General features: G+C 36.2%; 1 protein-coding gene and 1 long non-coding RNA gene across 6 annotated transcripts in view; both read left to right on the top strand.

The window, feature by feature from the left end:
* MAPK8 (mitogen-activated protein kinase 8) overlaps positions 1–8953 on the top strand; it is a 52015-nt gene extending 43062 nt beyond the window's left edge. For 2 of the 5 annotated variants that reach the window (XM_062580782.1, XM_062580783.1), the window contains exons 8-12: positions 861–1043; positions 3254–3378; positions 4335–4398; positions 7670–7747; positions 8798–8953. In XM_062580782.1, the coding sequence (XP_062436766.1) occupies positions 861–1043; positions 3254–3378; positions 4335–4398; positions 7670–7747; positions 8798–8943 (596 nt within the window). In that variant the 3' untranslated portion in view covers positions 8944–8953. Of the gene's footprint in view, positions 1–860; positions 1044–3253; positions 3379–4334; positions 4399–7669; positions 7748–8137; positions 8362–8792 lie in introns of all 5 variants that reach the window. The other 3 variants (XR_009959034.1, XR_009959033.1, XM_062580785.1) reach the window with 3 other exon arrangements.
* A 191-nt stretch (positions 8954–9144) lies between these two features.
* Positions 9145–14114, top strand: LOC134143032 (uncharacterized). The gene is made up of 2 exons (XR_009959007.1): positions 9145–10883; positions 11449–14114. It is a non-coding gene; the product is annotated as an uncharacterized LOC134143032 (long non-coding RNA).
* The last annotated feature ends 921 nt before the right edge of the window (positions 14115–15035 follow it).

The following is a 15035-nucleotide window of genomic DNA, read 5'->3' as shown; positions in this document are numbered from 1 at the left end:
GTGAGAGAGGGCCTGCTGGCTTGGACTGAAGGTTTGGCCTGCCTGGTATGCTGTCCTTGACAGTTGCCAAAAAGAAACAGTTGGGAAGAGTGTGAGTGAGATAAGCATATCTAACTCCACTTGCATTCTCTAATCACCTGCAACTAAGAATTCCTGAGCCAAACAAGGCTTTTTTATATTCACATCTACTGGATTCTTCTGCAAGTTCTGTAAACTTATTAATTAGGATGTGCATTACGTGTCCTTCAAATCCTTTAACTTCTGCATTGAAGCCTTTTGTAGAATTCTCATTGACTTGTGGGGGCCAAAATTTCAGCCTTTATGGGCCCCCAGTGCTCCATGTTGCTTGTCATTCGTGAACAATTACTGACTTGTTGGAGTCCAGAACTTGGCTAAGGTGTCTGGACTAGAACAGAGAACAAAGCACCTATACATGGTAATTCTCTTGAGTGCCTTAAGGATGTTTAGTAGCTTGATTACTGTGTGATACATGTTTAGATCAAAAAGTGAGTTCTTCTTGAAAACTCCTTTAAAAAAAACAAAAAACTTTATTTGGTTTTATTTGGTTTTATTAAGTAAATTAGACGAGTCTTTTCATTTCCTCCATTTCTTAGAAATATATCCTTTGCCAGTTGATTTTTATGATTTTGAGTACAGTTCATGCTGGCTTGATTACTCTTCATAGTCTTGCATGATTTCACTGTTTTCTCTTAAGAACGTGGTCCTAGTTAATGATGATGATGAACCTGTTATTTTATTATAATCTGGTATGTTTTTTCTCTGTTGGATATTTCATACAGTTTAAACATAACTTTTTAGCTGAATATTAGACACTGTTTTTCTTAGCTGCGTAACCTTAGATATTGATCAATGGAATAAAGTTATAGAGCAACTAGGAACACCATGCCCTGAATTTATGAAGAAATTGCAGCCAACAGTCCGAACTTACGTGGAAAACAGACCTAAATACGCTGGATATAGTTTTGAGAAACTCTTTCCAGATGTCCTTTTCCCAGCTGATTCTGAGCACAATAAACTTAAAGGTAAGGTTTATCTTTTGTATGTTATATATTTCAAAAGTTTTTAAACTGTGTCGTATTAAACAGAAATAGAGCCTGTTTTGGTCCACTGTAAAATCGTCTCACTGAGGATTTAAATGTCACAGTATTTTCAGTCACAGGAGTGGATGGAGGTGCTGGGGTATACTTACCTCCACTTTCTCATCCCCTCTGAAACAGCTCCTGTTCTGTCACTACCTTTATAAAGAAAAGTAAATATATTCTTCTCAATGACAGGTATCAACTTGGCAGAGAAAAGTAGGGGAGGATGGAACAGAAGTAATCTATCTAGAGCAATTTTCATTCTTTAGACATGAAAATAAAGTTTTTATATTCATAATACGTAAATATTCTTTAGTTAATGAAATAACTTACTGGTTCTAAAAGACAGCTGCTCAATAGGCTGTCACAGGCTCACCACAATTTCTGTGGCCAATAGAGTTTATGTGGGGAAAAAACAATTGACACTTAGAGAGGGACCGTAGGTGCTTGTCCATCACTATTGCAGCCAAAGCTGCACTGACAGCAGGGTCGTATTTCAGGTACAGATGTCATGCCCTCTCGCAGCTTTGAAAAGGGGTGGTATATGCTGAAAACACACAGTGAGGCAGGTCTGTTCCCTTTCCCGGCTATAACCATGGTAATACGCTGCTTGACGGCACAGCAGAATTCATGGAAAGAAAATTAGGAACTGCAGATGGTTAGGACTCGCCTCTCTGTATTTAAGCTTCTAAGATTTATTTTGCAGTTAGGTGTAAATGAAATCACCAGTTATTAAAAATTCTGCTTCTGCATCTGTTCACAATGGGTATCTGTTTTTACTCAAATGCAGTTTATACAGCTTCCCTAATATGCCTTTCTCTAATCATGCTAAGTATTAGATACTGAAAAGATATGACCGTTGTATCCCTCCCTCCCTTCCTCCCCCTTCCCCAAGATTGCCTTCTCTGCTATATTATAAATCTTTTGCCTATGCTAATGTATCCTTTGAATTGTTCAGAACTTAAAAGGATACAAGTTCCAGCCATACCTTGAGAGGCTTATACAAAACATATTCAGATTAATATATGCTTTTGGATCATCAGAAACAATCCTCTCCTTCAGTATTTATCATTCAAACACTTCAAAAGTGTTATCCCTCTGCTTCTAATCTGGTGAAATGATATTACTTCATACAATTACTTTCAGTCATCTTAGAGATGATTTTAGCTTTTGGATGAATTTGAACTACGTTTATCTCTTTCAAAACGGGAATTGAACAAATTAGAATAAGGGTGTGCTGGAGTTGCAGATTTGTAGGATCAGATATAGCAGAGGAATGACTTGATGGCTCTCTGGCATGTTATATAGAAATTTGCCATCCAGCTGACTTACTAGTCTTACATTTAGCTGTCTATAGCCATAGTATTTGTCTTCAGGGTATTAATTTGTATGTTTTCCCTTGCTTTTACTGCATTTTGTTTCTTGTGCTTGTTTAGCTTATTAAGGTTTGTTTCTCCTAGCTGGAGTTACTCTATCTCATCTTTCAGCTAGTCTTTCTTTATCTATTATTTGTTTTCCAAACCATCAGCACAGTCATTTTAATTAAAAACAAACAGGCTGAAAATGTCTAACACTAAAACCTGCTAATTTAACTTTCATAGGCAGATTCTTTCTTTATTTCATTTCTATACGTCAAGCAAATTTGCCTTAAAAATTGAAATATTTGGCATGATACTGTGCTCTATTATTCTGAGAAAGAAAAGGAGAAGTTAGGGAAAAAACTTATTAAGGAGGAGGTTTGATCACTGTCCACTACTGCCCATCTCCTTATTTTTTAAACTCTCTGTCTTATAAATTATTTCTTTTATTAGGTATCTGTCTCCTTTTTTCTTTTTTAATTGCTGTTTAGAATTTATAACAACAACCTTGATAAATGCAAAAAATACTGTTGTTGGTCTGTCTTTGCTTGCTTGTAGGAAGATTGTGCAGAGTTACTGTTAAACTATTTTCCATGGAAATTGTTATCTTTTTTCCATAGAATACACTTTTTGTTGTTGTTGTAAGGACCACTTTTCTGAACTCCAGATTACATGAGGATTGTATAGATATTAAGTAGTGATTTGTTCACCATGAATCTTTTCCCCTCATAAGCTTGAAAATACTGCATTCTATGTACATGGCACTAGTCTAAATAGAAAATTTCACATTTACAGCAAGTCAAGCAAGGGATTTGTTATCAAAAATGCTGGTTATAGATGCTTCTAAAAGAATCTCTGTGGATGAAGCCCTGCAGCACCCATATATCAATGTTTGGTATGATCCGTCAGAAGCAGAAGCTGTAAGTTCTTGTTTTAGATCCCCAGTTAGTAAAGTACAGTATGATAGCAAACTTAGAATTTTGATGCTTGCTTTAACTGCTTGAAAGAAGATTATTGCCTGAGCTACACATTTTATTAGAAGCTTAACTGAGCTGTAATCATATTTACTGGCATTGATTGATGTATTTATTAGAACTGTTATAGAACTGGATGCAAACTTGCAGACAGCTGAAGTACCTGTATCTCTGTGTGTGTTTATTTGTATATAATTGCATATAACCTGCTAGACATTTAGTAATGCATCTAAAACTTCTGATACAGAAGTATAATTTACTGAGCTTTATTTATATCCACGTGAGTTGATTGCTGTTGATAAAATTCTGGGGTGTTTACTTCTGGGCCAGAGAAATACTTCCATTAGTTGTAGCAATTGCAATAAACTAGAAAATAAGTGTTCCAGCAAAATCTGATTACAAGATCCTGAGTTTTCAAGTTATTGGCCCTAATAACTGATTTTTTTTCTCTAAACCTAGTTTTAAGATTATTGATATAAGGTGAGAAAAGCCTTTTTTTTTTTTTTTTTTTTAATAGAAAGGTAGTAGGTGATGGCCCACTGAGCCATTTAAGCGCTTGCTTAAATGATACTGTCAGAATTCTGCTGATCTCTAAAACTAAAGGGAATATCAGTAATTAACAGTAAATATGTATTAAGGGCTGTTTGGGGCTGGAGACTGCTGTACGTGCAAGCTATTTTACCAGACTGATCATAATAATTATTATGATAGTGTAAATAAATTTGGTAATCAGAACAAGTTTAAAACATGAAGCAGCATCTTGAAAATAAGCCAAACATGACAGAACTGACTGTATGAATCTGACTAAGTAGCTATAGTATTTTAAAATGAGATTGATGCTTTTTTTATTTATTTTCATATCCCTTTTAATTGCTTTATCATGAGTCAATTTTATTTTTCAGCCTCCCCCAAAGATACCAGATAAGCAGTTAGATGAGAGAGAGCACACGATAGAAGAATGGAAAGGTAAGAATAGCATTTTAAGTATAGTAGGGCTTTTTAAAGTAGACCGTGCCCCAAGAATCAGTTATTGACATTCTTCTGAACAACCTAATAATATATGCTTAAACTGCTTGGAAGGGCAGTTTAGGGCAGAATAGACCAGTGCTTCCCAATCTCTTGATCTTTCAGGCCCCTAAAAATTTTCCAGTGAAGGTGTTGAACCTGTGTTAAACGAATTTAAGCTAGCTCAGCTGTAGGTCTGTTCGTTTTACCCACCTTTCACAAACCATGAAGGCATGATTTTAAAGGAGGGTAACTTTTCTGGACAAACTGCTACAGCTGAAAAAAGACTCAAGAGTTTGAGCAATGCAGGCCTGAAGTAGAAGCACTAGTTTGAATGCCATGTGTATTAACAGTGACTGTACTGAATGTAATGCAGTCAGAGGATTTGAGGGCAGGTGTTGTAAGAAAAGTTAATAAGGGACGAAGTGGTGAGCACATGACTGGTGTGGAAATGCTGATGGTTGTCACCTGTGGTATCCTAAGAAAGTACTGGAGTTGAGGTGTCCAAGAGACCATAATATGACAGGACTGTACCTCTAAGAGCAAGGTTATTGTTCAGTACTGCTTTAGTATCTATAATTCCTGGTCATATATGAGATATAAAATTCTACACTGTAAAGGGAACATCTGTAAGGTTTTGTGCTTGATTTTGAAATTGCTTCTCAATGTTTGGTGTTGCTGCAAAGGTTTTGGTGCTAAGAGAAAATGCAGCTTGCTCTACTCATGATAAATTTAGTCCAGATTGCTTTAACTTGAACCTACAAACCAGCCCAAGCATAAAAGCTTACTGGCTCTTCCTATGGTGCATTAAGACAAAAGATTGTATTTTCTTTCTGGAATGCTTATGTGAAAGACTCCGAAGCCCTCTGAGGTGTCTCTGTTCTTGGTTTTCTTTCTCTTCCTTCCCATCCACCCCCGAAATGCCGGTGTGTATTCACAGAATTTGTGGGAGTAGATTTTCTGTATCCTAAGGAACTGATACTGCTTTGACTTCAGTTATTTGACTGATAAGATGATGTTAGCTTTTGATGTATTGTAATCTGTAACTTTTTTATAACCTCCTGTATCTCTTGGACTTTAAGGAGGTATTAGACAGTCACTGCGCTTTAAGTACCTGTGGAAATTTCTTTTAAGATAAATGATATTCTTTCTTCCAGTGGAGATTCTTTATAAATGTATTATTTGTATCATATGCTTTCCTTTGTTGCTACTGACTAGTCAGAAGAGATAATAAATTTTATGACATGATAATTTTTCAGAAATTAAATATTATTTTTATGTTAGAGCTCTGTTTAAGTAAATGGTAGAGCTACTGTAAGAATGCAAGCTTTCATAGCCACCTCTAAAAAGTGTCGCTCCCTTATTGTCACCTACTGTAATAGACTAAGCACTAAAAAAAAATTTTTGTTTGCTTTCTTTGCTTAAAGTCTGCAGATAGTGAGCATGCCTTCCAAGGTCATTCCAAGGACCACCGCAGTCCTTAATTTTATAATTTAGCATATCAGAGGATTTAGTGTGTTCGATAATTAGTACTGGTTATTCTTTAGTGAAAGGCAGAACAAAAACCTGAATTCTTTATTACATTTTTCACGGAGATCAGAGCAGCTGTGTGGCTGTTCCACTGTGGGGCCAGATGCTCATTCTTGAGAGCCTATCTCTGATATATATTTCAGTGCCTTAGGCAAGATAATGCTCAGTTAGTATAAGCGAGCTTTTTTTATTTAGCTGGTTTGCTTACTCTGTCTCAAGTACTTTGGTTCTCAGTGGTTTAAGGCTTTTAAATAGGATTAGTAGTAACATTGAGCTTGGGTGTATCTAGAGAGCTGTGCAGGCTATAAATGTTGCATTTAAGCAAGAATTTAGTGCATTGAGCACTCTAATACATTGTACTAAAATAGTTTAGGAAAGGATATTAGGCCTGCATACCCTTTCCTTCCCCCGAGGGAAACAAGTAGGGAAAATGTTTCATAGATCGTTTTTGACAAAATTTCAGTGTACTAGCTGATAGTGTCCTTTTGGACCCAAGGGCTGTAAAATCTAGTACTAACACACTTTTAAATCACTTCCTATTACAGACTGGATTTTAATCATAAAGGCAGAGTTGGAGAGAATGGTGGAAGTTCTGTCACCACCTTCCAATGTGAAGTTTTTTCCCCTTGGAAGCAAAAAATACACTTTATGGTGATTTGGACTTTAGATGTTATTGCTGAAGAAATTTAGTAGCAAATGTGTCTTTGGGGGATTGCAGTGCTGTTGGGGCTTGTTTGTTTGTTCTTTCCTCCCATCTTTCTAGTAGCGTGTGGTCTGGCCTCTCCTAAGGAAACTGATGCTTGCCAAAACTATCTTGGTCAGTTACCATCTTTGGCAAAAATCTTCAAGAAAAAGGCAGACCAAATTCTAAACATTTTCAGTTTCTTTCAAAGATTCAGACTGCCAACTCATGGAAAAAATAATAGCTGTAGTAAGTGGAATTGTTTTTTGAGATAAGAAAGAATTAGTGGAGGAGCTAAGAAAACTTATCCAAAGCAGCTACTTTCCCAAAACATTGCCTAGAAAATTTGTAGGTAGCTGTGATTTTTGAGGTGCCAGTTATAAAATATATTAGCACAACTTGCTTATTAGGTGGGAATTTTACACTACAGGTGGTTAGAAGACTTGTTCAGAGAAGCTATATTCAGCTGCCCTCATCCTAGCTGGGAAGAGTTTAGCTCTCCACAAGTGATTCTTGAAGGAATGAAGCTGTGTATGTGCAGCTACAATAAATTCACAGGGGCTACAGGTTTTTGGCAGTGTAAGTTAGAATACTGCCAGGTAGTTGGACCATGCACTTTAGCATGGTGTCAGTGTATGAAGCTCTTGATGGTCTGTTGCTTTGAAGAGTGCAGATCTAGTTCATCTCTACCGAAGAAGCCACTGATAGTAACTGAGTGGTCATTATGACTCAGTTTCACCTCAGGTCCCCAAGCAGTATGGACAAAAGAGACTGAGTCAGTATGTTCATGAGAGTGCAAGGCCATTGTACCTCCAACAGAAGAGAATTGTACATTGTTATATCACTTTATATTCATTCTTTTTCCAGTATTTCTGTAACCAGTGGTGTGTTGTTCAAAACTAATTCCAGACAGTAATAAACCTATGAAATTTAAATGTACATTTTAATAAGGGTTTAATTATCCATTGAGCTTTGAATTTGCAAATTTCATTTTTCTACCTTCCCTTCCCTGTATTTCAGAGTTGATATACAAGGAAGTCATGGACCTGGAGGAGAGAACCAAGAATGGGGTTATACGTGGACAACCACCCCCTTTAGGTTGGTTACAATAAAAGCACAGTACAAAGCTATATTAAGTTGTAGGTCAGGAGGCAGTAAATCCATCTTGAGATATCTAAGAGTAATGTAAAGTATGACTCTTTAATGATGTGTAAGCTCTTGAATTCTCTTTGAGATCATACTTATTTGAATGATATGAATGGAGTTGACATTACTTTGGGAAATATCTCGTTTTATTAATATGGTAATCTCCTGTGTTGTTGTCCCCATATAACTGGTGCTTCATTTTTTTCCTCAAGAAATGTCCAGGTATATACTGGTACTTTGTTGCTGTAATCTGGTTGTTCTTGGTTAGATGTGTGACTTGTAGCTGGTGTAGTATCACATAATGATATAACCACTATTTACATCTGTTAAATAATGAAACAGGATTTGTAGCTTGTCTGCATTGATTAATCATTCTAAACAAGGAGGAATATTATGAAACACTTAAACTGTTGCTGAATTTTGAAGCAAAATGTGAGCATTAAGTGACCATTGATAAACTCCATTCCCACTTTTGAAAAATGGTGGAAAGAGCTGGACAGCTGTCGCTGACTCAGAGTTCACAGAAGCCTGGAGCTTGGAGGAGCAGTGCATATCTCAAATTGGATGTAAGCAATGTGGCTGAGCACCAGTCAGTTTCCAGCCTGAATGGGATGATCTCCTGGAAAAACAGGCCCCTTTTTCCTTTACCGAAATATGTAGGTATATTCTAGCTTTGGATCTCAACATTTAGTAGGATATCTTGGCCGTGGCTTTATGCAGTATTGTTTCTGCTTGTGATTTTTAGCCTTCAGGATTAACATTTACATTAATCGAATAGGTATTCTGTGAGTTCTGTCATTCTTGAGATACCATTTATGACTTGAGCCCCACATAAAAGAATTGTGAATTTTATTTACTTTGACAGTAGATAGAGACACATTTCTTCAAACTTGCTGATAACAGGGAGAAGTAATGACTAATAGGAGGAGACAGACTAATGCAAGTACTGAGCCATGCAACTGTATCTGCAACTGATTTGCTGTTTTGTTTCTCATAGCACAGGTGCAGCAATGATCAATGGCTCTCAACATCCATCTTCATCATCATCTGTCAATGATGTGTCTTCAATGTCAACAGATCCAACATTGGCCTCTGATACAGACAGCAGTCTAGAAACATCAGCTGGACCTTTGGGTTGCTGTAGATGACTACTTGGTCTTTTGGGGGGTGGGAGGGGAGGGGTCCTTTTAGTCATTGATAGGGCACCTTTAAGAGTTGGTGGTATTTTTGAGTGTTTTTTCAAAAATAATCGTAGGATTCATCATAAAGTGCTGTAATTTTAAACTGTAAGTTGTGTTAAAAGCAGCCACTTCTTTTTTTCTTTTCTTTTTTTTTTTTTCTTTTTTTTTTTTTTGCTGTAATTAACTCTGTAAAATATTAAACTTGATAATTTTTATTGTGGTTTTAAAATCTGCATATTTGCTTTACTATTATGCTGCTGATTTTTTTTACTGAATTTGTAAGATTTGTTTTTATCAAAGCACATATTAATGTTGTCATTACCATATCATGAATTATTTAAGATTTTATAGGTTTTCAATTTTTTAAATTAGAATTTTTTCCAGATGTTTTGTTCATGATATCCTTCAAGGTTTTATGCTTGGTCATATATCCGTATCTAGGTGGAGAGGGAAAGAATTCAGTGTAGCCAGCTGTAGTTTTGGGTATACTACTGTAGTGCTGGCAGTGAATAAAATCCTCTTATTTTGGACACTTGCCTATAATATTTCAGTAAAAGCAGCAATTAGTAAATTTTGTTAGAGAAACAGTATACAACCCTTTGCAAATTAACCTCATCTGAATGGCTTTCCAAACTTAAGAAAACAAAGCATATCTTCAAAACTGCAGAAATTTCTAGCCTAACAAAGGCATATGATGTTTTCTGCAGAATTATGGCATGCCAGATCTTGTGATCACCATAAAACAAGAGGATACTTCATGAATAATACACTGCAATGCAAATAAACTGTTTACTTCTAGCTTGTAGCCTGTCTTTGTACACACAAAACGAGGTGTATCCAGAATGTCTAGACTGTCAACAGGGAAAACGAGTATGCTGTAGCTATACTTCCATGTAGTATGTGATTCTTGGGAGTTTAGTTTCGTACTTTTTTTTTTTTTTTTTTTTTTTTTTTTATTAAGGTGAGTACGTTTTGAGGGAGAAGTAGGAGTGGTAAGAATGCAATGGGGCAAAACTACAGCCATTCTTTCAACAGCAAAAGTAACTGATTGCTAAAAACCATTAAGCGTTAGAATGACCTCAGGATGTAAGATTTCTGTAGCTAATGCATTAAATGAGCAATATATGCCATCCAAAGGAGGGGGAAACAGTGCTATATAAATTAGTATTTATTTCTTTCACTTCACCATGAGACCGATGTAGCAGAAATCTTAATAATGGTTCATTTTAAGTCGTAAATATTCCGCAGTTTTCAGCACTGAAGCTCCAGGTTTCAATACACTTTTTAAACAAAAGATATATTGAAATATGTAGAACAGTTACTAAATAGTCATGTAAAATGGTGCTGCTCCTCACAGAAATATTTTAACTGTTTACATTTTATGATTACATAATTATTTATGTCTAATTGACTTAAGTTTATGTATGAGTTAAACAATCATTCAGAATTTATTCCTTTAGAAAATGCAGATTTCTAGTGAACCTAGGCTGTATAATTGATTGCCTTGTGTAGATGCATATTTTGTGTAGTGAATTAGAATGTGAAGAGGAATTTAAATTAGTGATACTCACAGAAATGAGCCTAAAAAAATTCAGAAGTCTTGCCAGGCACAGAGCATAAGCAAATAATATGACTGGCTGCGGCGGTCGTCTAGGAGGAATGACTGATGCTCTTCAGTGTTTCCTCTGAGTTTGTTGAGTAAAATTAGTATCTTTTTGAAGTTGTTATTGAAAGAGGAAAATTTGCCTTTACAGTATGTTTCAGAAAGGTATAAGTGAAAGTAATGCTTTCAATATCTAACAGATGTCTTTTTAAAAAAAATACAGGATGACAAGGAATGATAATGTCTCAAAGATGACTAAATTGATAAACTGCACAGTTGTTTTCCTGGCCTGGCTAGACTGCTGGTAAGTGATATGTGCGTGTAATTTTGCTCTCCTCACTTGTATCGGATATTTCAGTATTGCCTTTCTAAACCACATTCGTTATGGCAATTATTTTTACAAGTTCCTGCCAAATTGTATATTACCTCAGAATAGGCAGGACATGTTTGGATTCATCAAGCACTGGAACGTAGAAAATCTGCTCATGTTGAACAGAGACCAACAGAACAGTCTATTTTGTAACTTTTTATCAAATATTAAGCTGTGAATTAAGCCACAATTTTGGGGCGTACAACAGTACTACATTGTTATACAAGGTCAAATGATACTCTGGTTAACCCAGTATAGCTAAGTTAATACTGACAGAATTGACTTCTGATACTTATAAATGTTGTTAAGAAGAAAATTTGGTAAATACCATTCGTATTTAAATTGATTTTGGACCCATCTGGATTGCAGTGGTAACTGAAATATTTTGATACTTTAAAATCATTTTGGTATCACTTTCCAGTGTCCTAAAGAAAATATGATTTAAAATGAACATTGAATGAGAGAGTTACTCTTGTTCTTTTTTTCTTATAACCTACAGGTTGAGTCTAGCCTTTTCACCACTGTGTGCTAGCAATAGTAACTTCATCGAGTTGATAAGCTATAAGGAGAATTGAGCTTTGTTCTTTTTAAGGTAGGACTGATGAAGGTATGAGACTCTCCAGGGCAGTCCTTGGTGTGAAGAAGTGAGCTGTTGTTGAAGAGCTTATATCAGTAAGGTCAGAGCTTTGCCTGTTGGAACCTGTAGTTTGTTTTTGGCACCATCTTCATTTTGCAGTTTGTTGTATGATATGCAAATTAAAGTCATGGCAAAGTTCAAAGGCAAGCAAATCACATTTCTAGTAACCAAGTTATCACAACAGTAGGCTCTACTTAACTTCCCATTTTATTTTTTGAAATATAAAATGATTTCAGGGAAACACCATCACAAACAGTAGACAGGTGGGTAGCTAGAGTTCAGCTATCTTAGTCTATTGTTCTGTTGTTCACTATTATACTATCTAATACATTGTACAGTTTTATTTTTAAATTATTATTCAGCTTTATTTTATTAGACGGACTTTGTTAAAGTGCATGCAAATTCCCACTTCTAGAGCCAATCCAATCCATTGAAGTTGGTAGTGAATGAATTAGTGAGCTATGTCTGATCTCCTATGCCAGTTGAGCTTTAATTCCCACCTTCTCTGGTCAGCTGCAGCAGGCATAAAGGGCATTCCTCTTGTTTTGTAGCAGCAGGTGCTTTAAGATTTTTAAACAGACTGAGGAAGAGAGGAAGAAGTTAATACTGTTACTGTATGCTGTACCTTTACTCAGTGAGGTCATTGATTCAAGACAGGAGGGTCACATTTGAGGGGTTTGCGTGTGTTTGCACATTTGAGCAGCTGGACTATCAAAGCAGCACTGAGCAGTTCAACAGCCTGAGACTAGCCTGACTGCCCAGCTCCATTTCGCTCATTCTGCTAAACTGAATAGTGCTGTGTCTATGCACACTGCATAGGCAGTCTGCAGCCTGGGTGTTCAGTTTAGAAGCGCCTTACTGCATATAAGTAAGTGATACTATCTTTTTGATAAGAAATCCTGCTAGATACAAAGATGATAGCAGCATAAATTGCCTGTTAACACACATGCAAACACACACAAATTTCTTAGGCTATAGTGTGTTTATTTGTGGCAGTTGTGGCAATGGCACCCTCTACTGGCTTAGTGTTAAAAAAAAAAAAAGAATGTTACTGACGTATGGGTTTGTTTTATGGAAGATTGCTTCTTTCAAGACAGAAGCTATTCAATTAGAAAGCAAAAAGCTAAGCACTTTGACAGACATTTGCATTATTATAATGATCCTGCATTAATGTATGTGGCATTCATCACAACACTGGATGAAGAAAAAACAACCAAAAAGCTAGTACAAGAGAATAGGTTTCTACCCATACAATAATACAAAACATCTGAGATGATTAAACATATCCCAATTAAGTTTATGGGTAAACTGGGAAAGAAGGTTCAGTTTATCCTTGGTCTTATTGTTTAAATATCTAAAGACAGTGAATTACTGGTCCTAGATATATTTTTACTTGCTGTTGACAGCAGATCATTCATGCTGTTACATTTTATTTTCCTACTGATGATTTGATTTACCTGCTTTGCCCTACATACTTAGTTTGACGATTAGGGTTGAAGCAGAGATGTCTGCATTTTTCATTAGAATTAAAAAGAAAGTTTTAATAGAGAAATGTGGTGAGACTCAACTGCCTATCCAGCTTTTCCAATTCACTTAATTTATTCTTAGTTAAGGGCACTGGATAAAAGTGATAATGTAAGTAAGTAAGTGATCTCTTTCCCTTCCTTCTCCTCTTCCTTAGATCTCGCTGCATTACAGAAATGTGTTATGAATCAGATCACTTCACATGGTGTTTCCACTTTCACAGTTAAAAATTTAAGCTAGGTTTTTTTCTCGAACTACCTCACACAAACTTTCTACGTTTAAGCAAGCAAAGCTAACCCTTGCTATTGGAACTACACTGAATGTGAAATAGAAAAATACACTTCCTTTAGAAAAACCTATTGGTCAAGGTTGAGACAATATCAGTAAGTATGTTTCTTATATATTTCACGTAAGATGTTCATGTGTAATATATAGCTCGTGTACAATAATGTACATCTAGAATATTGTGTTAGCTGTAAATTGGTGATTTTATTATTGTAGTCTGGTTTTGTAGGTAAAATAGCTTACTAGTAACGTCAGCTCATCCTTTACATTTTACAAAAGGAATAATTCTTGGTAAGCTTTGCATACAGATGAATTACTTTTGTAGGCCCAATATCTAGTCTATTTTTGAGAGTTCTTTAACTTTTATTACTAAAGTTGAGAAAAAAAGACATAGTTATTGTGACCATTTCTCTTGCCCCTTTTGAAGTATATTCTTAATTTTATTTTGTCGCAAGAAATATGAAGGAAAAGACACACCATTAAAAATACTGGGAAAAACTGTGATTTTTTTTTTCTTCCCCACATTTGATACCTTTTCCTGCTTTTCCTTTATTCCCTCCAAATAAGCAGTTGGTGGGGCATTACTGAGAACATTGTGTTTTTTTAAATCATTCATGCCATAAGTCATTACCTGTGCACCACTGGAATGTATACATTGTTAACTAGTATGTCAATTGGCTATAATGATATTTTAAATAAAAAAGGAAAAATTTGTTTGACCATGATGCATTTAGTGTTTCTTTATTGCTAGATTGGAGCAACACCTCATGGATTTCCTAGTAAGGCTGCAAGTGGCATTTTATTAGCATCAGTGCTTCCTGAGAATTTCTCCATTTTAATTGCTATTCAAGTGTCTTGTAAGTTGTGTGGGCTCACCTGTGGGCAGTGACGTATTTCTTCCATTTCTCCATTCTCGTGAGCATTGGATGTGCCACAGACTGATAACAGCAAGTATGTTTGAGACCACTGGAAAACCAATCTTATTTCTTACTGCCAGCTTTAGCCTAACTTCTTGCCTGGAAATATGGCTGCTGAGACCCAACATTATAAAAGGAGGTAAGCTATGAGCCTTCTATCCTATGAAACCAGGGCACAGGGACTTGGGCTTTGGGAAGATCTTTCTCAGAACTGAGTTAGAGAAAGCCTCAAAAGATAATCAGTTGGTTAGAGCATGGTGCTGCTAATGCCAGGGTCGCGGGTTCAATCCCCATGTGGGCTACGCTGAGGGTTGGACTAGATGATCTCCAGAGGTCCTTTCCAACCTTACCATTCTACGGTTCTATGATATGACTTTTGAGTACTTAAGAACTAATTTGGGTGACAGGACCTCTTCCTGCCCTGGGACCACTGCAGTGGTCCTAACATGTTTCACTGCTTCTTCACAAGCTCTAGGAGGCTTTAAACAAAGAAAGATTCAAGATGCCCTTGAGTTGTGTTCGGCTGCATGCTCTTACATTGTCTTGTGTAATCTTAAGGGAAGAGGACCTTGGCCATAGGTGGTACAATGCACCTGCTGTTCATCAGCTGCCCTTCTAGGAATGGAATGAGGCTTAGTAATGCTCTTTCTTTTTATTTAGATATGTTAGCATAACATGTAGGTGATTTCAGGCAATTTACTAATATTCAGCAAGGCCTGAGAC

Source organism: Rhea pennata, chromosome 7, assembly GCF_028389875.1.
Source record: "Rhea pennata isolate bPtePen1 chromosome 7, bPtePen1.pri, whole genome shotgun sequence".
Taxonomy (NCBI): domain Eukaryota; kingdom Metazoa; phylum Chordata; class Aves; order Rheiformes; family Rheidae; genus Rhea; species Rhea pennata.
This window is presented reverse-complemented; position numbering and strand designations above follow the sequence as displayed.